This window comes from Helianthus annuus, chromosome 11 (assembly GCF_002127325.2).
Source record: "Helianthus annuus cultivar XRQ/B chromosome 11, HanXRQr2.0-SUNRISE, whole genome shotgun sequence".
NCBI classification, from domain to species: Eukaryota; Viridiplantae; Streptophyta; class Magnoliopsida; order Asterales; family Asteraceae; genus Helianthus; species Helianthus annuus.
The window spans coordinates 125,908,155-125,933,837 of NC_035443.2; the positions used below are offsets into that span (position 1 = coordinate 125,908,155).

Below are 25,683 nucleotides of genomic sequence, written 5' to 3' on the forward strand. Positions count from 1 at the left end.
TTTCTTATTAGACAATGCCTCCTCGACGTGAAGCACAATCTTTCACTATTGAAGAAATCGCAGCCTTGGTTTCTCAGCAAGTGGTTGCTGTACTTCCAGGTGTTGTGACCCAAGTCCACGAGATATACAACAACAATAATAACAACAATGCGTCGTGTAACTTCAAGAGCTTCAATTCTGCTAAACCTCTAAAGTTTTCTGGGTCGCAAGGAGCAACTGCGCTCCTGCAGCGGTTGGGGAGTATCGAGAGCACATTCAGACATGTGCAGTGTCCGAAGGCGCGGAAGGTTGAATTTGCTTCTAGTGTCTTCGAGAAGCGTGCGCTTACCTGGTGGAATGGTATTATGCGTGATAGGGGTGCCAAAGTGGCATTGGCACAAACATGGGATGAGCTTCGGGCTCTCATGATGAAGGAGTTTTGTCACCGTTATGAAATTCGGGCTTTGGAGCGAGAGTTTGATGATCTAAAGCAAGATGGGGCTGAACACCGTGCCTATACGGATCGTTTTGAGGAACTCAGTCTGTTGTGTCCCACTATGGTTACCCCTCTGGAGAAGGCAATTGAGAGATATATCGATGGTTTGCCCGATTCCATTCAGGATATTGTGACCGGCGTTAATCCTACTACCGTCCGTCACGCAATCGAATTGTCTGCTACCTTGACTGAGTCGCAAGTCAGGAAGGGTAAACTTACCCGTAAGGGGGACAAGAAGAAGTCGACTAATTCTGAGAAGAACAAGGATAAGGGTAAGAAAGGTGAGACGTCAAAGAAGTCGAGGAAGCGGAAGGATGCTCAGAATTTTGCTGTTACAACACAGACTGCTCAGAACCCGCAGAACCCACCGGCTCAGCTACCTGTGAAAAAGGTGTATGCTGGTACCGCACCTCATTGTGCACGCTGCAACGGTCATCATGTTGCACAGCAAGCTTGCAAGCAATGCACAACGTGTGGAAAGCTTGGGCGTTTAGCCAATATTTGTCGTCTGGGACAAAATCAGGTTGCTCAGGTTCAAGCTCCGGTTCAAGGGAATGCTGCGAGATTCCCACCGGATTCATGTTTCAACTGTGGAGAGTTTGGTCACTTCCGCAACAACTATCCAAGACTGGTGAATGCAAACGCGAATGCTAATTCAAACCCGAATACGAACGTCAACGTCAATGTGAATCCAGCACGTGGACGAGTGTATAACATCAATGAGGCAATCAATGATGCAGCAGTGAACGATTAGTATTTTGTAATCCCTCTGGTTGTTATCTTTTAACATTTAAAGACAATGCGGTTGTTATATAAATAAAAATTTGTGGTTTTTTTTGAACCAATGCAATTGTATGAATGTTTGATGCAACCTTATGATGTCAATACAAAAAATAAACTATTCGTGTGGTTCTGTTATTTTTATGATCACTTGTGATCTCCCCAAGAACCTTAAACTCTCGTTTCTTTTAAGAAACAAAAGCCCAAAGTTATTTGAGAAAGGGATATGTTGCTTTCCTAGCACCTGCCACCAAGGAGAAGGACAAGAGTAAGTGTAATCAGGATATTCCGATTGTTCGGGATTATCCAGAGGTGTTTCCTGATGAACTGCCTGGTTTGCCTCCAGTTCGTCAAGTCAAGTTTCATATTAACCTTGTACCCAATGCCAACCCGATTGCAAAAGTGCCTTATCGTCTTGCACCGTCAGAGATGCAAGAGTTATTGAAGCAGCTTCAAGAGTTATTTAAGGGATTCATCTGTCCGAACTTTTCACCCTGGGGAGCTCCTGTCCTCCTTGTGAAAAAGAAAGATGGATCTTTTCGAATGTGTATCGATTATCGTAAGCTTAATAAGCTCACCGTCAAGAATCGATATCTCCTACCTCGAATTGATGATCTCTTCGACCAGCTGCAAGGTGCTTCATGCTTTTCCAAGATCGACCTGCGTTCTGGGTATCATCAACTTCGTGTTCTCGAAGAAGATATTCCCAAAACTGCTTTCCGCACAAGATATGGACATTATGAGATCACTGTCATGCCCTTTGGTTTGACAAATGCTCCAGCCATCTTTATGGACTTAATGAATAGGGTCTATAAACCTTATTTAGACAAGTTCATCTTTGTGTTCTTCGATGATATTCTTGTCTATTCGAAGTCTCGAGCCGAGCACGAGCAACACCTTCGCTTAACATTGGAACTCCTTAAGAAGGGAACAACTTTTTGCTAAATTCTCCAAGTGTGAATTCTGGCTTAAAGAAGTTCAATTCTTGGGTCATATAGTCAATGGGCAGGGTATTCATGTGGATCCATCCAAGATTGTTGCTATTAGAGACTGGAATACACCAACAACACCGACAGAGATTCGATCTTTTCTTGGTCTTGCTAGATATTATCGTCGATTCATTTCAAACTTCTCAAAGATCGCAGTTCCACTCACTGCTTTGACTCAGAAGAATAAGCCTTTTGAGTGGGGACCCAAACAAGAAGAAGCGTTCCAAATGTTATCTGATCTTCAAACTCATGTTCTTCAAGCTCAGCAATTTTGTGTTTCACAAAAATTTGATAGGTAAGGAATTGCCACGTCAACTTGAGCTAAGCTCGAAGCGAAGGACGATTGGGTTGCTCTATTTCAAGGATCGTTTGTGGATTCCAAAACAAGACGATCTTCGCACCTTGGTATTGGACGAATCTCACAAGTCTCGATATTCTATCCATCCTGGTGCTGATAAAATGTACAAGGATCTTCGTACTAAGTTCTGGTGGCCTGGTATGAAAAAGGATGTTGCCTTGTATGTATCAAAATGCCTGACTTGTCTCAAAGTCAAGGCTGAACATCAAAGACCTTCTGGTTTGCTTGTACAACCAGAGATACCGGTTTGGAAGTGGGAGAACATTGCGATGGATCTCATCACTAAGCTACCGCGTACATTTAAAGGTCATGATGCTATATGGGTTGTTATCGATTGATTAACGAAATCAGCTCATTTTATTGCAATTCGCGAGGATCTATCTGCTGATAAACTGGCAAAGATTTATGTTGATGAGATTGTATCGCGACATGGTGTGCCTTTGGATATCATTTTTGATCGTGATGCTCGATTTTAATCTCATTTCTGGAAGACCATGCAATCTGCTTTGGGAACCCTACTGAATCTATGCACTGCTTATCATCCCCAGACAGATGGTCAATCTGAGCGAACAATTCAAATTTTGGAGGATATGCTTAGAGCATGCGTGATAGACTTTGGTGGTAATTGGGATTCTCATCTGCCAATGATCGAGTTCTCTTACAACAATAGCTATCATACTAATATTAATATGGCACCTTTCGAAGCTCTCTACGGTTGAAAATGTCGTTTACCTGTCTGTTGGAACGAGACCGGTGAAGCCCAGCTTACTGGACTTGAACTCGTTCTGGAAACAACAGACAAAATCAAGAAAATCCGTGATAATCTTGTGACAGCTCGAAGCCGTCAAAAGAGATATGCGGATATGCGATGCAAGCCCTTAGAATTTCAAGTCGAAGATCGTGTCCTACTCAAGGTTTCACCTTGGAAGGGAGTCGTGAGATTTGGAAAGAAAGGAAAACTTTCACCTCGATATATGGGACCATTTAAGATTGTGGAAAGAATTGGGAAAGTTGCCTATCGACTAGAGCTACATCCAGAGCTTGGGAATATTCACCCGACTTTTCACGTGTCCAATTTGCGAAAGTGTTTAGCTGACGCTGATCTTCACATTCCTCTCGACGAGATCCGAATCGATGAAACGATGCACTTTGTCGAGAAACCCGTGGAGATCGTGGACCGTACTTTCAAACAGTTGTAGAACAAACGGATTCGATTGGTAAAAGTTCACTGGGAATCCAAATGTGGCCCAGAGTTTACTTGGGAACATGAGGACCAGATGAAGGCGAAATATCCGTGTTTGTTTTCACAAGCTTCCTCTAGTTAAAATTTGGGGACGAAATTTCCTGAAGTAGGGGAGACTGTGACAACTGTGTTCTATAATCGTTGTACAACATAAAACAATGTTGAATATCAATAAAACAATTTGCTTTGGTTTTATTATACGTGCTTTTGTGTTATTATTTGTGTATTTGTGTTTGGTGATTTTGCAATTTAATTAGATTCCAATTTCAAGCTCTAAATCGCTTTCTGGAAGGTTATACGCGCACGGATGCGTACATATAACCAGTTTAATGCAACAAACACTGCGGAATTGTAACACCCTAATTTTGTAATTGACTAAAGTCGCAGCGGAAACACGTACCATAAAATTTCTTTCCTTATAATTACCTTGACTTACTTAAAACTTCATTTTAATACAACTTTTTTTTTCACATGAAGTCATCAATTGACTCATTTACAATTAAATACATGACATGGGTTTTCTAAATTTCAACACCAACGTTCCCGTACAATCTGTCTTGTGACTCGATCCTCGATCTCTAATCCTTGAAGATCCTCGTGACTCATACAACCTGCACTCACCACATTCATTCATACATTAGCACACATTATATAAACAAGATTCATTCACGAACACTTCACTATTCGTCATTTTTCAAACTTTAAGCATCACATCTGCGTATCCATTTCCTGGTGAGGCTTCAGTAATGTACCTGCATTACTTTTCATTCTCAAGGTACACCATTAAAACGTTAACACTCTACGTGTCTAAATCATGCTTACATACATACTTACATACAAACATACATTCACATCTACATACATATATATCTTTCCTACAACTTCACATACATGCATACACTCATACATGTCTTTACACATACATACATACACAATTACATACATACATACATACATACATACATACATACCTTTCCTACATCTTTACATACATGCATACACTCATACATGTCTTTACACATACATACATACACAATTACATACATACATACATACCTTTCCTACATCTCTACATTCATGCATACACTCATACATATCTTTATACATACGTACGTTCACATCTACATACGTACATACCTTTCTTACATCTTTACATACATGCATACACTCATACATACCTTTATACATACATACATACACATCTACATACGTACATACCTTTCCTACATCTTCACATACACCCATATCCACATCATCACGCACACTCGTGACATTATACATCTATATATGCATACATCCCTACTTGTACACCTTTCAAACTCATACGTGTCTACTCTCATACATACCGTCATATAACCACGTACTTGCTCACATACTTATAAACATACATCCATACATAACTACTCATGTTCATACACTTAAACTTATAAAAACGTGGGTTTAATTAGTCGTACGTAACTTGAAACGCGCTTAAAACGAGTTCACAATACAAAACAGAGCAAACGAACAGTTTTCGCCAATCAGCCACCCACCTATATATTTACCTATGCCTTTCTACTTATATCGCTCCATGTATATATACATACACGCTTATCGCATCCCATAAACATTCTATAATAAGTTTAGAATACGATTCGGGACTCCTTTTCGGTTACGGGACTGTTCTGTACGAATTCTGCACATTATACTGAACTGGCAGCTGATGCACGGCCATGCGTCCAACCGCACGACCGTGCAGTGGCAACTGATGCACGGCCATGCATCCAACCGCACGACCATGCAGTTCCTACGACGATGGGGGCACTGGCAGTGCACAAGCTAGTGCAATGATTTGCTCGAAATCGCACGACCATGCGACCAAGCGCACGACCATGCGGCCAAGCGCACGACCATGCGACCAGGAACATGACCATGCGCCATTTTGCTGCAGATCCGTTTCAATGTCCGAAAATGCTAAAACTTGCATAACTTTCGAACCGTTTACCCGTTTAACCTCCCGTTTCTTCCCACATGCTTGTAAATTCACATTCTACCATATGGACTTAAAATCTTACCTCCGGATTACAGAAATTCTTAACTTACATACATTCGACTTAACTATTTTCTAACTATTTTGACCCGTTAAGGGTATTCGCGCATTAATCGGTCTATGACTGACCAAACCATCATCCCCACTTCCATATTTGTCCAAAACATTACTCTAATCGAATAACTTGCTTCTAAACCACTTTTAAGTTCGTTTACCCCAAAATACCCATCAAGGGCATTTTGGTCAACCTTAAACCCATCATTTACGACGAAAGACCTTAACACATATTTGACCTCAAACATCATATTTAATTCATTACAACACTTTATTACTTACTTGTACTACGAAGTGATTACGGAAATCACTTACCTTATGCGTCCGTGCTCGTATCCGAGTTCTCGCCTTTTCTTGACCCGTTATCCTTTCATGCTTGAGTCCGTCTTGACATGATTCCTATACTCTCTTTTCATCAAAATCACGCTCCTATTAGCATATGCATTCGTACATGATAACAATCATATCAATCACATATTTCACACTTAACCTTCATTAATCATTTTTAACAAACATAACTCATATAATCATACCCGTATACGTTTAAACTCATGTAACTCATCATGTCATTACATTTAACACGGATTGCTATAACATGTACCGTACGACTTCCCATCAACCTACATTTACGACAACGAGTCAAATCATGTTTCTTATACTTGATTGACTTTCAAAAGTCAACTATTAACCATACTTAACTATCGACTTATCATCATATACCCGTAACATCACAATAGCTTATACGGACAACACTATATGCATTTCATCATACACTTGATGTGCATGTACCACCTTTTAAGCATAACGTACAACTAATTCATACATGCATCTTCTAATTTCATACATAACCCATCAAAACCTACTACTAATCATCATGTTTCCTTTCAAATTAAACATCAAACATAGCAACATCATATTTCTCCTAATTCATCTAACAAGCTTTCATCATACCCACATAATACATCATACTTTCAACAAGAATTAAACATAAATGGTGATTCAAGTCATCATCCTCACCATAGCAAACGGCTTTCACATCTAAACTTCAAATTAACACAGACCTTACATAACCCATGTTCTATATGATGTTTCTAACCCTTATACATGATCAATTTCATATTATCTCACGGATTAGAGCATAATCCACTTCACCCATGATCACAAATCTTAGATTTAAGACATACCTTATGATCCCCTCGTGTTGGTGATCATTAATCCATGCTCGGTTATGAGTTTAAGCATCATTTGGCCTTCCAATTTGATGAAAATGATGAAGTTAGGGTTCTTGACTCCATGGGAGTCTCCTGCTCGATCAAGAACACACGCGAAGTGTGTGTTTGTGTGTGTGTTTTGTTATTTAGTAACCCAACTTTCATTATATCCCATTTAACCCCTCCATGTTTGCCATTAAAACATAATTGGCACAACTTTCATCTTTTAAATAGTTTTTATCATACAATTTACTAGGTTAAATAGCCTAGTCATTTATTTCATGATATGTCATATAGGAACATACGACAATATAAGCATTCGGGTTTTGGGGTGTTACAGGAATAGTGAAATAGGCTTAACATACCTTAAATAACCTTCACATAACTTAGAAATAAGTTTTGGATGGTTTGGTGTGTTGAAATCAAGTTTGTTCAATCGCAGGGACTATTTGTGTCAAACTGCGAAACTATACCGATTTGTATAGTAACGAACATTCCGAAACATGATCATAAGTTAAACATACCCGAAATAACCTTTACATAGCTTATAAATAGGCTTTTATGGGTTCGGTATGCTATAATAAACTTTATTGATCAATAGGGACTAAAAGCGTCAAAAAAGTGCACAAGTTTGCATTTTCGCGCATATCTTACGTTCTGAATATATTCGGACATCCAAAAATTCATGTAATCATTAAAATATTATGTTTTAGTGTTTGGCATGATAAAATTCCATTCGTCGCTTAATTTGGATCGTTTTTGCGTTCGTTACGACTTCCATCGTAATTAAGCGAATAACGCAACCGTACGACCAAATGAACCGACATCCAAGATATTTTTGAGCATGTTTTGAGTTCCCTATACTTTAACTTTATTTTAGAGCCTTAAAATGGGGTTAACGGGGCATAAAAGTGCAAAGAAATCAAGTTTTACAAATGCAGGGACCATTTTTGAAATTTCTGACCAGATTCAATGAACCTAGTCCATTTTGAAGTGTTGATGGTTTTAACCCATGGTTTTGCAAAGCCATGGGCTGGTATTCAATGAACCTAGTCCATCATGACTCATACTAGGGGCTCCCATGGTTTTAGAAAACCATGGGCACACATGTAAGGTCCAGATCAAAGCTCAGTTTTCGATGAACGATCTTAACGGTTCTTGAATTCCTATAAATACCCACCCTCACTTCCTCCCAAAGCACACTTGAATCTGATTTTGGCTCTCTAAGTTGAAGTTTATGCTTTATACCTGAGAGTAAATCGGATCAAGAGCTTGGGGGACCTTCTGTAAGTATTCTTTCGTTCTTTTCATTCGTTTCTATCGTTAAAGTCAAACTGCGTTTGACTTTCTGCTTTGACCAGTTTATGGTCAACGTGAAGTTCGTTTGAACTTCATAACGTGAGCGTAATCACGATGGTTATAGTCCCTAGTGACTATACCTACTGATTACCACGTTATCTAGGCTCAGTGACGAGTCGTAGTTTCGGCCAAAATGCGCATTTACGCATATTTTGTAACCAAACTACTCTAGGATATCAAAACCGTTTGTTTTGATATCAAAACCTGTTTTCTAACTTAACTAAACATGTTCTAGCATGTTTAGCTCGTCACTTTTTAGATTAGTGCTTATGTAGAGTCGTAAGTCAAGCGGACTAAACACCCGCTTAGACTTTCGAACACGACCCGTTTGGTCGATCATTAGGATCCGAACAAACATGTTTAGGGACCATAGTAGCATAGGGAATAACCTTCCAAGGTTATACCTTATGGTCACCGAGTTTAGGTAGTTGTATGATAAGTAGTTTATATGCCTTAGGTAAATTACCAAAATACCCTTTTCATGCATAATTGGTAATTAAGCATATGTAACCCAAACTTTTGTCATGTAACTGATTATGTAACATAATTAAACATGTTTTGGCATATAATACTTGTCATAGGACTAGTTAGACGTCTCAAATGCGCATTTCGCGCGCGACGCGTTAAAGTAGTGTAAGCTACCTTAATGGGTCGCGATGGGTCGAAAGCACTTAGGTTAGGTTTCAATTTAGGATGTAAGCTTTGTCAAAACAATATCACATGAGTTCCAACACTCACTTGGTTTACGAGACTTCATTCTATCCGATCGTCCGATTTAGGCGTCTATTGTTTGACCAGTGGTTCGATTACTAGGTGCTACTTGATTCCTTTGGTTTGCTTGAGGTTGTTTAAAGTTCTATTGATTGAGGATACTTTGCACTACATGTGAGTACATAGTTCCCCTATTTTACTGTTTTCAATTGTTTTGGGGTGATTCATATGTACGAAATGGTTTTCAAAGTTTAAACGATGGTTTTTGAAAAACAATTATGATGGTTTATACAAAACTAATAACGATTTCAATAAAGTGAACAAACTTGTTGGTTGTAGTTACATAACAAATGACATTCATTAGCATTGATCAAGCCGACCAGTATTAGGTTATGGTACCATAGGATCTGACAAATCCCGTTATCTTACTGCACCCATGGTTATGTGTGGGGGTTGTGGGTAGCGACTGAATCTGTTGTAGTTAACTTACCCTTTGGTGGTTTGTTAAGCAAGAAGCGAGGTGATCGAGTCACAAAGGGTTGAATGTTGTTAGCGAGACGACCATAAATAGTTTTTCACAACTAAAACAAGGATGATTTAAACGATTTAAACAAGTTAACGATTTGGAAACGATTTGAATAAGTTAAACAATTTGGATAAACGATTGGTTTTTTTTTTTGTTAGTGTTTAGATAACGGGAGGGGGGTAATGTGATGAAAGCATGGTGGATACGCCGCTGGTACTTCCTATATATAAATGTTTTCATCATACTACATACCGTGGCGTTATTTAGTTCACTTGGGTAAACGATTTTGAAACAATGTCACACAACAATGTTTTTCTAAAAGATATAAACCATACGAGTTTTTAACAAGTTTTTACAAGATGTTTTACAAGTTGGTTTTCTAAAACAAATGTTTTTGGGTTAAGAAGCATGGCTACGAGATTTTATAAACTATAACCATCTTGATTTGAGTTGGTTAATTATGTTGCAAAACACTTTTCAAAACAAGGTTTGTATTTTGACTCTTGTAGTCTAATTAAGTACTGCAACATATAAACGAAGCCATGATTCCGATACTCTTATAAAACCTATGTACTCGCCAGCATTTCTTTGCTGACTTTGTTTTTACATATGTTTCAGGTGTTGTTGCTTGATGTGATCTCTAGGATGCATGCATCACATAGGATCTGGACAAGGCCTTAGTGACATAATAACAATGATAGGCGATATAAAACTTGTTTGTTCTATGTTAAGACAATGTTAATGTTTAATTTTATCAATAAAACGAAACACTTTTTGTATCCATGGTTATGAAACAATAATTCTGTTACAACACTCCCCGACGTTTCCGCCATGGTTTGTTGTCCTACATGGTCGGGGTGTGACATTTCTTGAGTTTTTATACGTAACCCTAGCTGACAAAGAATGAGTGTCGTCAATATACCCCGTCGCGTCGCGCAACGGGTATCCTCTTAAGCAGTCACATAGCGCGACACCTAAAATGACCAGGTTTTTCTGTAACTTAAGTGTGATGCGTTTTATCTTCCGTCTAGAAATATTAAACCGTAATTTTCTATTCAATGGGTGAAGTTCTTGTGGATAATGATTGTCATTCTTTCACATGAATATGTTATAAACTAAGTGTAATATTCTTTTTTTTTATTGAATCAACACCCACAATATATTCATGTGACAAAAAATAAACTACATGATATATTATGTAAGCAGGCAGGAAGATGCAAGTGGTAGGCCTAAGCAAAGCAGAAGTTAGAAAAAAAGGCGGAAGGCTAAGTTAAAGCTTGGAATGAAGCCCATTCTTGGAGTCAGTCATGTTACAGGAAAAAGAGCATGAATGTAAGTTTAATATAACCCCACATGTAACTGGACCAAAAAATCAATCCCCTAAAATATTAATTAATACTAAGAAATTTATAATCTAGAAAAAAGTTATAGAAGAGTTGTGGTCAATCACTTTATCGGAATCGTGACCCTTTAGTAATCTAATTAAAAAATGGAAAACTTATTTTTTATAATCTTATTCACAATATTTTTGTATTAAAACAATGGTTATCTTGACGACACACATTTTGCCATTTTTTCTACTGTTAATTTCCATGATAATTATTGCTTGTGAATGAGTACTGTCATCATTTTGCAAATTTTGTTTGTGATCTCAAAGCAGATGTTTGTAAGTATCTTGCTTTAGACACATATATGTAATGTTTGGACATTTGGTGAAGCGAAAATAGAGGATCTGAATTCACAGTGGCAGAGTCGGGCAGCAAAGAAATTCAAGGCACCTAACCTTAGTAATGTTCCCCAGAGCCAACAACCATGACTCAATGTGATGATGATGTAGATGAGACTTGGGTGGAGGCCAATGAAATTGAGTTGGTTGTGACCCAAGCTGGAGTCTGAATATAAAATGCGGCCAAGGCTTTAAAGGATGCAAATGGTGACATTGTATATGCAATTTTGAAACTCACAACTTAAAAGTGATGGACTCACTGTCATAATTTTTGTTTTAATTATTTTTTGGAAGGAAAACACATGGTTCAAAGAAATAAATTTCTAATTTTTGATTTAATTATTTTTTTTCTTAAGTCTCTTCATCAAATGTTTAGATTATTCATATACGCTTTATTGTTAATATGGTTTTTATTGTTTAGAGTGCTTATTGGCTTTTGTAGATTCTATTGCAAACCCCTAAATTGAGATGCCTCTCGCTTTCATGGTCACGAATGCACCAGAAGAAACTTCAAGTTGTTACTCTCAATTATGTGAACAATTGTGCTTATTTGGAAAATTAGGTTTCTAGAGACCTTATCTGGAAAAAATAGGTTTATGGAAATGTAATTAGTCACTTCTATGATTGTTTTGTACTTATGTTTTTTTTTTTTTGTATTATTGCTTTCATTAGATGAATAAGTGCTAGGGTTCAGATTTTGATTATTTTGATTTTGTGTGATACTCATACATTTATACAAGTTGGTTAGCTTCTGTAGTTTATGAAATGTAATAACTAATAAACATAAGATGTACAAGTATGCATACATGTAGTATTTACTTTACTAATATGTATATGATGTTACTTATCCTTGCAGATATGTAGCATGAACTTCAAGAGCATGCAAAATTTATTGATATGGCTAATGGTTAGCTTTTCTCTTCAGATTTTGGTATCTTTAATCTTTGTTCTGTCTTCTTTATTGCCTTTTTTTATGTAACTTAAGTGTAATGCGCTTTATCTTCCGTCTAGAAATATTAAACCGTAATTTTCTATTTAATGGGTGAAGTTCTTGTGGATAATGGTTGTCATTCTTTCACATGAATAAACTACATGATATATATTCATGTGACAAAAAATAAACTACATGATATATTATGTATGCAGGCAAGGAAGATGCAAGTGGTAGGTCTAAGCAAAGCAGAAGTTAGAAAAAAAGGTTGAGGGCTAAGTTAAAGCTTGGAATGAAGCCCATTCTTGGAGTCAGTCATGTTACCAGGAAAAAGAGCATGAATGTAAGTTTAATATAACCCCACATGTAACTGGACCAAAAAATTAATCCCCTAAAATATCTATTAATACTAGGAAATTTATAATCTAGAAAAAAGTTATAGAAGAGTTGTGGTCAATCACTTTATCTGAATCGTGACCCTTTAGTAATCTACTTAAAAAATGGAAAACGTTATTTTTTTATAATCTCATTCACAGTATTTTTGTATTAAAACAATGGTTATCTTGACGACACTCTTTTGGCCATTTTCTACTGTTAGTTCCCATGATAATTATTGCTTGTGAATGATTACTGTCAACATTTTGCAAAATTTGTTTGTGATCTCAAAGCAGATGTTTGTAAGTCTCTTGCTTTAGACACATATATGTAATGTTTGGACGTTTGGTGAAGCGAAAATAGAGGATCTGAATTCACAATTACAGAGTCGGGCAACAAAGCAATTCAAGGCACCTAACCTTAGTAACGTTCCCCAGAGCCAACAACCATGACTCAATGTGACGAAGATGTAGATGAGACTTGGGTGGAGGCCATTGAAATTGAGTTGGTTGTGACCCAAGCTGGAGTCTCAATATAAAATGTGGCCAAGGCTTTAAAGGATGCAACTGGTGACATTGTATATGCAATTTTGAAACTCACAGCTTAAAAGTGATTGACTCACTGTCATAATTTTTGTTTTAATTATTTTTTTGAAGGAAAACACATGGTTCAAAGAAATAAATTTCTAATTTTTGTTTTAATTATTTTTTTTCTTAAGTCTGTTCATCAATTGTTTAGATTATTCATATACTCTTTATTGTTAATATGGTTTTTATTGTTTAGAGTGCTTATTGGCTTTTGTAGATTCTATTGCAAACCCCTAAATTGAGATGCCTCTCGCTTTCATGGTCACGAATGCACCTGTAGAAACTTCAAGTTGTTACTCTCAATTATGTGAACAATTATGCTTATTTGTAAAATTAGGCTTCTAGAAACCTTATCTGGAAAAATAGGTTTATGGAATTGTAATTAGTCACTTCTATGATTGTTTTGTACTTATGTTTTTTCTCTCTTTTTTTTTTTTGTATTATTGGTTTCGTTAGATGAATTAGTGCTAGGGTTCAGATTTTGATTTTGTGTGATACTTATACATTTATACAAGTTGGTTAGCTTCTGTAGTTTATGGAATGTAATAACTAAAAAACATAAGATGTACAAGTATACATAGGTAGAGGATCCTGTACAAAGTCCTACTTTTGTGAGAAGGGTGAGAAATAATGTGGTGATGACAAGTGTCCTATATCTAAATTAATTCAAAAGGGTGAATTAGTAATTTTCTATTTCTTTCAATTAATTGATTAAAAGATAACTGCCCAAAATAACCGCCACCCTTTATTATAGGAATTCGAATTTAGGAATTAATCTACGAATTTGTGTAGTGTTATATAATTCTGTAGTGCAACAACCATTCAGAACTGTATAGTGTTATATATTTTTATATAGTGTTATATAGTGTTACTTGGTGTTATATGGTGTTATAATATGGTTTTTGGTGTTATATAATTCTGTAGTGTTATATAATTTTGTAGCGCAACCATCAAAAAACACTATATAACACCATAAATTATTAGTGTAACTACCATTCAGAACTATATAGTGTTATATATTTTTTATATAGTTTACATGGTGTTATATAGTGTTAGATGATGGATGCATAGTGCTATATAGTGTTATATTTTTCTGGTAGCATGTCTGTGATGGATGTATAGTGTTATATATTGTTATATAGTGTTATATGATAGATGTATAGTGTTATATGATAGATGTATAGTGTTATATGATGGATGTATAGTGTTATACGTTTCTTGCAGCAGTTACATATTTTTGTATTTTTAGAATTGAGGATCGATATAATTTAGCAATTAAATTTGAATAGCTAGTTTTTAGGAGATTAATGGGGGGTTTTGGTTGTGTAGGATACGGTTACCATATTTGAAACATTGAAAAAGACACTATTGCCCTTCAATTTTACATAAGGTCCTTCTAATTAAAACACAATTTATATTTTTATACCCTATTGATCTCAACCATTAGATCAAATATCCAATGGTTTAAAACACTTCTTATCCTTCTCACATTTTAGACACTTTTTACCATATCCCTACCCAGTATACATATATGTATATTTACTTTACTAACATGTATATGATGTTACTTATCCTTGTAGATATGTAGGATGAACTTCAAGAGCATGCAAAATCTATTGATATGGCTAATGGCTAGCTTTTCTCTTCAGGTTTTTGTATCTTTAATCATTGTTCTGTCTTCTATATTGCCTTTTTTTTCTGTAATTTAAATTGAAACTTGTGTTCATAAAATTAAAAATTAAACTGACAAGCGTCAAAACATTATTATTTTAAATTACTTGGTTACATATTTTTTTCTATTCTTTAAAAAGTCATACATCATATTTATCAATATGTTTTAAATTTTATTTTTTGAACCCGTGTGTCACACGGGATATAAGCTAGTGCAAGAATATATAAAAAATTTATGGTATAGAAAAATGGTAGCAAATATAGTGGCTTAAAAGAACCCATTGATAGTATGTACTATTTGTCTCTCTTGTTTAATTTGTTTTAAAATAATAAAATTAAGTTACTTTTTAATTAGAGATACTCTTTTTATATAATCATACAATTTTCTGTACTTCTAATCTTTCAAATATAAATATAGCAGACTATCTTTCTCTCTTGTTTATTGGTTGTTATATGTTATTAAAAAAATATTGCTTTTACAGTCTGATTCATACAATTTTTTATACCTAAGTCTTTTAATATATTCTCATTTGTAAATCTAATTTTTTATACCTAAGAGTTATATTTGTTAGAGTTAAGGGTTAACTTTTGTTATTTTTTATGTGCATTAATAATTATTGATACTTCATTAACCAATTATCAAGTGTCCAAAAACAAATAACCACTCACAGTTAAATGATATATTTCAATTACCAAAAATACCTTTCTACTTTCTATATATGTACTTTTTGTACAAAATAAATTGTTAAAAGTTTTTACACTTCAAAATCTAAACAAATAGTTCAAAGCTTCTAAATTTGATTTACGCTATCCATGCTTTGAATCTATTTTGTTGAAATTATGCATTATTATAAAATTTAAATCTAGGTTTATTGTTTATATATACTTGTTTGAGGCATATTATATTGAGTTTTCCATTTACATTGTTTGAAGAAAATTAATTGAAAAGAAAAGGGGGTAGTTAAGTAAGGTGAAGGCAGTTTTTACGTGCACACTGGTGGGAACAGTTTTTGATAGATTTGTTTCGAGTGATTTTGATGTATTAAGAAGACATCTCATGAACCATCACTTTGGTAATCATTATGTGTCATCACTGTCAAGTAACATCCATATGGCCTATTTTATGTTCCAACACAGATCCTCACCCTCACATATTTATATTTGTATTTATACATCTACAAAATATTTGTGTATATATACACACATATAGAGAAGAGTAAATTATTAAAATCTGAGGTTTGAACATATTTGTCATTTTCATCAAAAACAACTTTTTTGTATCATATAGTTCTTCGCTTTTGAGTTTTTTTTGTCATTTTCATCCAAACGTCTGACTTTTTTTGCCAAAACCGTCCTTGATATTTGAGAGTTTTAATGTTTAATAGAAAAAATAAAGCAAATTAGACATTTGGATAAAAATGATAAAAACTTTCAAAAGTAAAGGACTATATGATACAAAAAAATTGTTTTAGATGAAGATGACAAACATGTCCAAACCTCAAGAACGATTTTGACAATTTACACATTACAAAATAATTAAATGAATCATTTATTATTAGTGTTTCTGTGAAAAGAAGGATTAATGAGATTTGTAAAGTGAGATATAACTATTATAAATGTCACTCACATGTTGAAATAGCGTATAAAAGACAAAGATACTATAATTTATTATTGTTTTATAACTACTTTTTTTATTTTAGTAAAATAATATATATGCAACCATACAGAAGAAAAAAATTCAGTAAAAAGACTTTCTTTTACAGGAAGCGTATGGATATTTTAATTATATGAGGACAAAAGTATTTCCTTTTATACTTGTTACGAGATATGTAGGAATATGTTTGTTTCCGAAATTTGCGTTTAGCAATCACTTAGATAATAAAAAAATCGAAGTTTTATATGTCGTCTCTAACCAAAGCGGACCCTAACGTAAGATGTCAAACGAATGAAACACTTTTTTATACGTTTCGTAAATTGCATTTTTTTACCTTACACCCATAGTCAACGAACTTAGATTTTTTTATTAGGGATGTGCAAAGGGTCAGAAGACGACCTGATCCGGACTTTATTGATGAATTGAGAATCATAAACTGAACCTTAGAAGGCTATGTGGTTCCAGGTTCCTAATTGGTTGGGTAAAGAGTCTGGTGGGCTAGAATCTTTTTATGTAATAGGCCTTTAAATGGAAATATTCTCATTCTTTTAACATGTTCATCAAAGAATTCCTTCATAGAGTTCCAACAATAGCCCTTGAGCTTACTTTTTAAGTCATTTTTTCGTTTCCTGGCTTGTATTTTAGTAATGGTTTGTCATTCTCGTCATTTGAAACATTATGAAAAATCCATTATGTATACAACAAACAAAGATACATGTACGAATACATTAGAACATACTCAATTAAACATAATCTAGTAATCTAAAAATATGTAAAAAGACTACAATAATTTGTTGTATGTTTGCTTTTATTTGTGACAAATATGTACATATAAAGACATTAGAGCAACATACATAATATACTTCAAATTTGAATACTATAAATACATCATGTAATATATCATATCCATAAATATATATCTAGTTGGAAAATATTTCACTAAAAATACGTTGTTATTCTTTAAAATATATATTTATAATATTATTTTAACATTACGTGAAGTCGTTACAATAACACGTATAAAAGAATAGCGAAGAGACGAAAGAAAAGTATTGTTTTATTTTTTGCATTAATAGTACATATTTATTGGACCATTTCTATAAAAAATGTAGGGTTTTTTATACATTTGAATTAAATACAAACGATTCTTGTGGTTTGTATATTAGAACCGCCGGGTTGAGACTGACCCGACCCACAACCGATATTTCATATAAATCTAAAAACAGAAACCGACCCATATAGTCAAAAAGATTCGGGTCCATGGTTCTCGCGGGTCAATTCTAAGATTCTCGCGGGTTAGAACTACAAAATGTTCACCGATATTTTTTAGGGTTATTGGATCTGATCACCCCTAACTATTCGCGTTTGGCCGCTGGCACTCTCAACTTTGACTTTGGCTCACACCACTCCCAACTTAACATATGGTTTGTCATGACACCCCGTCATTAAATAAACACTAACTGGGTTAGAAAAATAAGCCTACGTGTCAATATAATCCAACATGGCATGTGTGACGTGTAATGTAAACCTGTTTCACCATCTTAAAAACTCCAAAAAACCCCCCAAACAGCATACCATATGAAACCTAAGAAATTCCTGATGAAAATTAAACGCACCTCGGAGCCCTAATCACAACATACGATCCAGTCGATTTCACTGAAGAACAAGCCCTAAGTTTGAAATGAAATGAGCTCCTCTTCTACGTCTGCATCCACATTGTTCAGAAACCCAAAAATGTTTAAGGTTGATTTGCAGGGGAATGTGTACTGCCATCACGACATTATTGCAGTGATTCGAGTTGTTGGACGGAAAAGTGTGCGGCAAGGTCAAGAATTTTATGGTTGCTCTCAGCGGCCGGTATGTTCCACCTTAATCCCTAGTTTTTTTGGCTTGAATAGAATTGATGGTTTAAGTGAAATGTTGTTGTCTTTTGTAGAGATTCGACTGCAAGTTTTTCTTATGGAAAGAAGATGTGGACAATATGTTTAAACAACATGCATCCGACTGCAGGTTCAGTTATGAAGACCTGAAGTATCAAAACATGGATTTACAGAATAAGCTGTTAGTAGAAGAGAATAAATTGTTGAAAACAAAGATATCTGGAGTAGAGTCGAAAGGGAACAAGCCATATGTGTTAAACTTGTTTATTGCCTTTACAATAGTGTTGTATATGTTTAGGTAGTATGTATTGAGTTGTTGTAATTCTACACTTTTGATGATTATTAATGCAGAATCCTAGTTATTGATGGTTATATCTGCACAAGTAATGAGATGACCAAATTAGTCAACATATCCAAAACTGTATTTTGAGCAATAATTGTCAAAAGTCAACAGATGACCAGAAACATACCTCTAATATAGCTGCATATGTAATGATGATAACTGCATATGTAAAGAGATGAACAAAACTGCACATATAGCTCCACATCTCTAATGACCAAAACTGTGTAGTTTGACCAATCAATGGTCAAACCTGCAGTTGTCCAAAACTGCAATGCATAATGACCATAACTTCAATGACTAATGACCAAAAGTGTAATGTCTACTGACCAAAACTGCACATACAGGTGTGAATGACCAAATCTGTGTAGTTTGACCAATCAATGGTCAAAACTGCAATTGTCCAAAACTATAATGCATAATGACCATAACCAAGAGTTATAACATTACATAACCAAGAGTTAAAACAAGTCATTCAATTATTTCAGTTGTCCTAAACGGTTATAACATCACATAACCAAAAGTTGCCCAAACAGCCTAACAACACAAAAAGGACTTACAGACCGCACTAATTATAAGATAACATAAACTAGTCCAGTTATCACAAAAAAGTCAAACTATGATAGTCCAGGAAACGTCGAGTTTGACGGAGCTTTGGTCCCGAGATAATCGGTTCGGTGATAAGAAACGAGTAAAAGATAGAGAACGACACCGATCACTCACTTATAATCTGGTTTCTGTTGATAATCGAACGTTACAACACCATGAAACCAGTTGGACAGCATGTCCCCTCAGGGCACCACAAGTTTGTCCAAATGGGAACCCCACATCCCTATTTATAGGCAATAGCCTATCCGCCCGAATGAACCTATGTCCATCCGTCCTGATGGACTTTAACATTATAATACCTATTCGGATAGGGTTTGGACTGATCTGTTTTCCATCCGTCTGGATGGACATTGTTACATACAATACCTTGTCCAACTTATTCTATTCTATACAATATTCAACACACGCTCTATCTAGCATATTCATACAGTGGCTGACATACTAAATATGCATCAATAGATTCCCCCTTGGCCGTCACAGTCGAATACTTTAACAATTATGCACCTTGAGCTGTGTTTGAATATTCTACAACTTCAACTATTCTGCAACTACAATCAGACATCTTGAAATCTTCAATAGATTCTCCCTTGATTGATGATCCAGGTTTGCTTTTGATAGTGTTATGCACAGATTCCCCCTGAAATTAATCTTCAGGTCTTGTTTGCACAGTTCACGACTCTTCCTGTGATTTGCTAAACTGCAATCTTCACGAACAATCATCAACTTGAAACTAATCGCTGCAGCATTCTCTGTTTCAGCTTTAACCACATCCGCGTTCAGTTTTTGATATGTCATTTCAGCAACACGATCTTGCATTTCGCTTGCTCGTTCTGAGAATATACAAAAACTCAACTGGTAATTGAGAGAAACTTCAAATACCCCACTGGTTAATGTCAAATCTGTGATTCCCCCTAAAGATCCGAAATCCCGTTTTCCATGATCAACGTTAAGCACCTTCAAGAATGATAGATCCATGTAAACGACTAAACGGTATTCTCCACAATCAGCAAATCTTCAACGGTTAACGAATCATCTGGTAACGCATCCAGATCTTAGAAACATTCATCCACGATCAGACTCACATTCTTCCTCTTCAGTGACGATAACAGATGTATAGTCTTCTCCGCTAGTTCCAGTAGCAACTTAACCAACAAACATCTTCATTCTCCGGCGGTTAGTCCGAAAAACAATTCATCTGCTCGAAGATTAACCAATTCTGACACTTTAGACTATCACACGTCTGTGATACTTATAAATATCCAAAATACAGATTCTAATCCTGCTGACCGGCTTGACGAAGACCCGAGACTCAAACCCTAAGACGTCAATCTGACCCTGATCTGTAGAGTCTGAACTTCCAGTGATCACGAATTCACGAATCCAAATCCTATGCATCTCCAGACTATCTAAAGTCGGAACCACCCGAATACTGTTGCATCGTCACGAATTTCAAAAATGCCAGAATTTCAACATATGACATTGAAATTTTTATTCCCCCTCATTTTTGCAAATTCTGACATGTTATCACTGAATTCCCCCTCAAATTAGGCAATCCAGTTCTAATGTCATCTCTGAAAAAATTGACTATACTGATAATATGACAATTTCTGTCCCGAAAGTCAGTTTTCCATCTATGCGGATTTAACAGTTTTGGCCCATAAATAGTCAGATACTACGATTGATAAACATTATGCACCAGTACCATGACTACCCCACTAATTTCCACATCATGTGATCTCATCAACATTTTTGACCTTGGAATGAATAGACTTGTTAAACCCGAATGTCCAAGAAGTTCATAAAATCTGAAAATTCAGCTCATCCGCCCGGATGTATGTTTCCCCCTCCATCCGGATGTGAACGTGCCTATCCGTCCGGATGGAGTCTCCTGTCTATCCATCCGGATGGAGTCTCCTGTATATCCGGATGAGTATCTGCTATCCATCCAGATGAGTGTCTGCTGTCCATCCGGATGAGTGCATCCGTCCGGATGGGTACATCCGCTGGCACATGTTCAAACTTTTCAAGAAAATTCTTAATCACATTTTTTCGATCCAGAATCTTTATATCTTTGAATTTCATGATGAAATTTCACAGGGTTGTGCGCGAATCAATTCCGAACATAATGATATTTTCAATTTTGAATTTCATCCAGGAATTAGTCCTTAATTTTATGTTTTCTATGTTTTAACGTCAAAACTCACTACACATCCAAAATTATTGAGTGTCGGTGATTCAACCAACTGTTAGATCGATTGAATCGATATCGTAGCTCTAATACGAGTTGATAATCTAAGAAACGCCAAGTTTGAAGGAGCTTTGGTCCCGAGATGATCAGTTCGGTGATAAGAAACGAGTAAAAGATGGAGAACGACACCGATCAGTCACTTATAATCTGATTTCTATTGATAATCCAACGTTACCGCACCACGAAACCAATTGGACAATATGTCCCCTCAGGGCACTAAAAGCTTTTCCAAATGGGAACCCCACATCCCTATTTATAGGCAACAGCCTATCCGCCCGAATGAACCTACGTCCATCCGTCTGGATGGACTTTAACATTATAATACCTATTCGAATGGGGTTTGGACCGATCTGTTTTGCATCCGTCCGGATGGACTCCATCCATCCGAATGGACATCGTTACATACAATACCTTGTCCAACTTATTCTATTCTATACAATATTCAACAAACGCTCTATGTAACATATTCGTACAGTGGCGGACATACTAAATATGCACCAACAAACTATGACTTGTTAACTGTAGCCTTTTTCCCTTCCCTTTGGTCTTTCCTCTGACAGTTGACTTTTTAGTTGACTTTTGGCTTGACCTTTTGCTTCCCTCCTGTATAGATTGCTGAGTTGTTCCTTGTGAAACTTCTTGAGTTGACTTCTGCCTTGACCTTTTGCTTTCCGTGTGTCTCTTTGGAGCAGACCCTACAATATACAAATACAAGGAGTTAGAGCCTATAATATTCAAACACAACTGGACTAAAACAAGTCATTCACCTGCAGTCATTTTCCCTGTTCACCACACTTTCTTTTGTTGTGACCTCTAGCCCCACAATTACCACAAGTCATTATCACCCCATGCTTGGTAATTTTCACTACAGTTTCTTTTTTTTAAATAGCACCTATTAAACCAATTGGGATTCTACTTCAGTAAAGCCTCTACTGCATCGGGGTTTATGGTCCTCATTTCTTCAATGGCTTGCAAGTAATTAGCTTCACAATAGGCCTGTAGACCCTAAAGTGTGAGACTGACGCATCAAATTAATACAACGAGCGATGGTTATGAACTGGGCCTTACCGGGTTAGTTTATATTAGGTTGTGGTCCTTTAGAGGTCACTTGGGCCAAGCTTTAGGCCATGTGGGCCAAGCAGGCCCAAGGGGAGCCCATGTAGAGAATTGGGCTTGAGTTAGTATATAAACAAGTTTTTAACTTGTTTTAGGGTTTGAACCTCCTTGGAACCTCTAAGTTACAGAATTCCTAGAGAAGCTAGAGTGGGAGGCGATTGGTTGTGAAAACACTTGTACTAGACGGTTTTGCTTTTCAAGTAATAGAATCGTATGCAAGTGTTGAAAGTGATTCGGTATTGTTCTTCGTTTTTCAGTTTTTCGTGTTTATCTTGAATCATCTTGTGATTGGTTTCCGCACTCTCACAAGATTAGGTTTGGTATCATTGAAAGATCCGGTTTTTCGGGACTTACAATTGGTATCAGAGCCTTTAGATCCTGTTCTAGGCTCGGTTTGATATCAAATATTCAAGATTTGAAATTTTTGGTTCATCGTGTTCTTTGTGTTCTTGAAGTGTTCATCGGGTTTCTACTAAAAAATAGCCATATTTTGGTGTTTTGATTTTTCTTTAGGTGTTAAAGGATTAAATTTTTTTAAACTGATTTGGAAATATTTTCTAATTTTGATAAGATTTTAAATCTTTGAATAATTTCCAACAGTTTCGGAACAAATTGCTTCTAAAAGATATTTTCAAAATATTTCTTTGTTTGACCAATATTCTGTATTCTGTTTCAAAAATCTCTAAGGTTTCGAGTCACCACCTTACAACAGGTCTACGAGTTGCCGGTCTCGAGTTACATCTTCTCCACAGTCGCAACCATCAGTCACCTTTTCACGGTCTCGACTCCAATTTTCAATTGCAACAGAAGTTTGAATATCACATTCAAGGTCTCGAGTCCCATATCCTCACCGGTCTCGACTTATCACTCTTATCTTCCGGAGGTCTCGAGTCATCAACATTTGATCTTCATCTTGAGTCATCAATTTTAGAGATCTCGAGTCCAATAGTCTCGAGTCATCATCTTCTTCCTCGGTCTCGACTCTCATCATTTGCTCACAAGGTCTCGAGTAGTCATCAACAACGGTTCCGAGTCAAGGTTTCGACTTCACATTGGTCTCGAGTCTTCAACTTTCATAGTCTCGAGTCGCAAAGGTTTCCGTTCTCTGTTCCGAGTCGCAACCAACTGTCACGATTTTAAGTTCTCGACTTCACGGTCTCGACAACATACCTTTCAAGGTTTCGACTCACAAAGCTTTCAAGGTCTCGACTCAACAGGTTCGAGTTTTCAAGTTTTCGATCATCTTCATCACCGTCGTTGGTCATCTTCACCGACAATCTCCAACTCCGACCTTCTCCGTCAATCTCTGTTCACTTACCATCATCATCTTCTCCATCACCATCGTTCACCACTTCACTGTGTCTCCGACCATCTCTCTTGTGACGGTTATTTGAAAACGAAGATGAGAAAGCTTTGTGACATTTTTTTTGCGACAGTTTGTTTGTCAACAAAAGGAGAACCACGTTGCAGGGTCTTTTGATTTTAAAAATCTGAAGTGACATTTGGGATTCCATTTATTATAATACTTATAATCATTAGGTAATTATTTAGTTAATCATTACTTATAATAATTGTTGAAAAAAGGGGGTTTGTTTGGCTGTGATAAGTTTTAACAGGTTTTTGTGGCGTTGTTCAGAAAGCGGGTTCATTCGCGTGCAAGGGGTTTGAGTTAGCGAGTACACAAGTTCTCGTTTGGTTTGTGTTTTGAGGAGAAGAACAAAAGTATCAACCATCCTCTGAAATTATGGCATTTATGTTTAACAAACCCGTGGCTAAAGAACGTGAAGAGATACTTTATGTCTTTTGCACTCCTGAGTGTAGAGAAAGAAATGAGGCATATAGGTTACATAACGCTGATTTAATTCAAGATTATAAAGATATAAAGAATAAAAACTTTACTTTGGTGAAAAATGAAAAACTTTATAAAGAAAAAATTGAAGCCCAAAGGAAAGATATCATTCAATTGAAAGAAGAAATCAACATTAAGAATTGTAACTATAAATATGATCAAGCGGTAATTAAGGACTTGACCAAGGAGCTAAAAGACATAAAGTTGAAATATCAAATCAATGAAATAAATATTAAAAAATATGATACTTCTAGCAAATTGGTCAAGGATATCTGTGATGTTCAATTAGAGTATAAAGAAAAGAAAGGGGCTGGTTTGGGATACAATAAAACTCCTCCTCCATACAATCATAACTATACATATATGCCTTACTCGGAAGAGGAATTAATGAATGAGGGCAAGATGACTTACGGCCCAAAAACCAATAAGTCATCAATCAACAACAAATTTGTTGATAATAAACAACCAGCTCCTTCAATGAATTTTGTCTCTAAAGGCATGTTTGATCCTAACAGCTCGTTTGCATGTGCAGATAAAGTAGTTGACTCGAAATGTGAAGATACTCTTGGGGGAGAACAAGTTTTAAATTCTGATTTTTCTAAAAATTGTTTTGATGAAACTGATTCTGGTTTTCTGTTGGGACAAAATATATTTCGTATGCTTTGTTCTTTTGCGTCTAGTGGGCCTGATGTTTTGGGCAAAACTGATGATGGTAGTGTTGAATCTTTAAACAATAAGTCTGGTGATGAATGTTTTTCAGTTAATGCTTGTGATTGTGATGTTTCTAACTCTTCAGTTGATGATAGTATGACAGGTGATGTCCCTCGGGATACATTCAGTGAAACCACTAAAACTTCTTCTCAAGAAAATAAAGAATGTCCTGATTCTTTTTCTGAAACGGTCTCAGTACACGTCCCTAATGTTGAATCTAGTGGGACCCCATTGGAAACCGTATCTGAAAG

General features: G+C 36.0%; 1 protein-coding gene and 1 long non-coding RNA gene across 2 annotated transcripts; both read left to right on the forward strand.

The window, feature by feature from the left end:
* Positions 1-407: 407 nt before the first annotated feature.
* On the forward strand, positions 408-11,706 carry LOC110887884 (nascent polypeptide-associated complex subunit alpha-like). The gene is given in 4 exon segments (XM_035979958.1): positions 408-868; positions 10,942-11,067; positions 11,353-11,525; positions 11,528-11,706. Coding segments are annotated over 4 exon segments (939 nt in total).
* A 452-nt stretch (positions 11,707-12,158) lies between these two features.
* LOC118484271 lies at positions 12,159-13,425 on the forward strand. The gene is made up of 3 exons (XR_004873143.1): positions 12,159-12,368; positions 12,608-12,735; positions 13,064-13,425. It is a non-coding gene; the product is annotated as an uncharacterized LOC118484271 (long non-coding RNA).
* Positions 13,426-25,683: the final 12,258 nt, after the last annotated feature.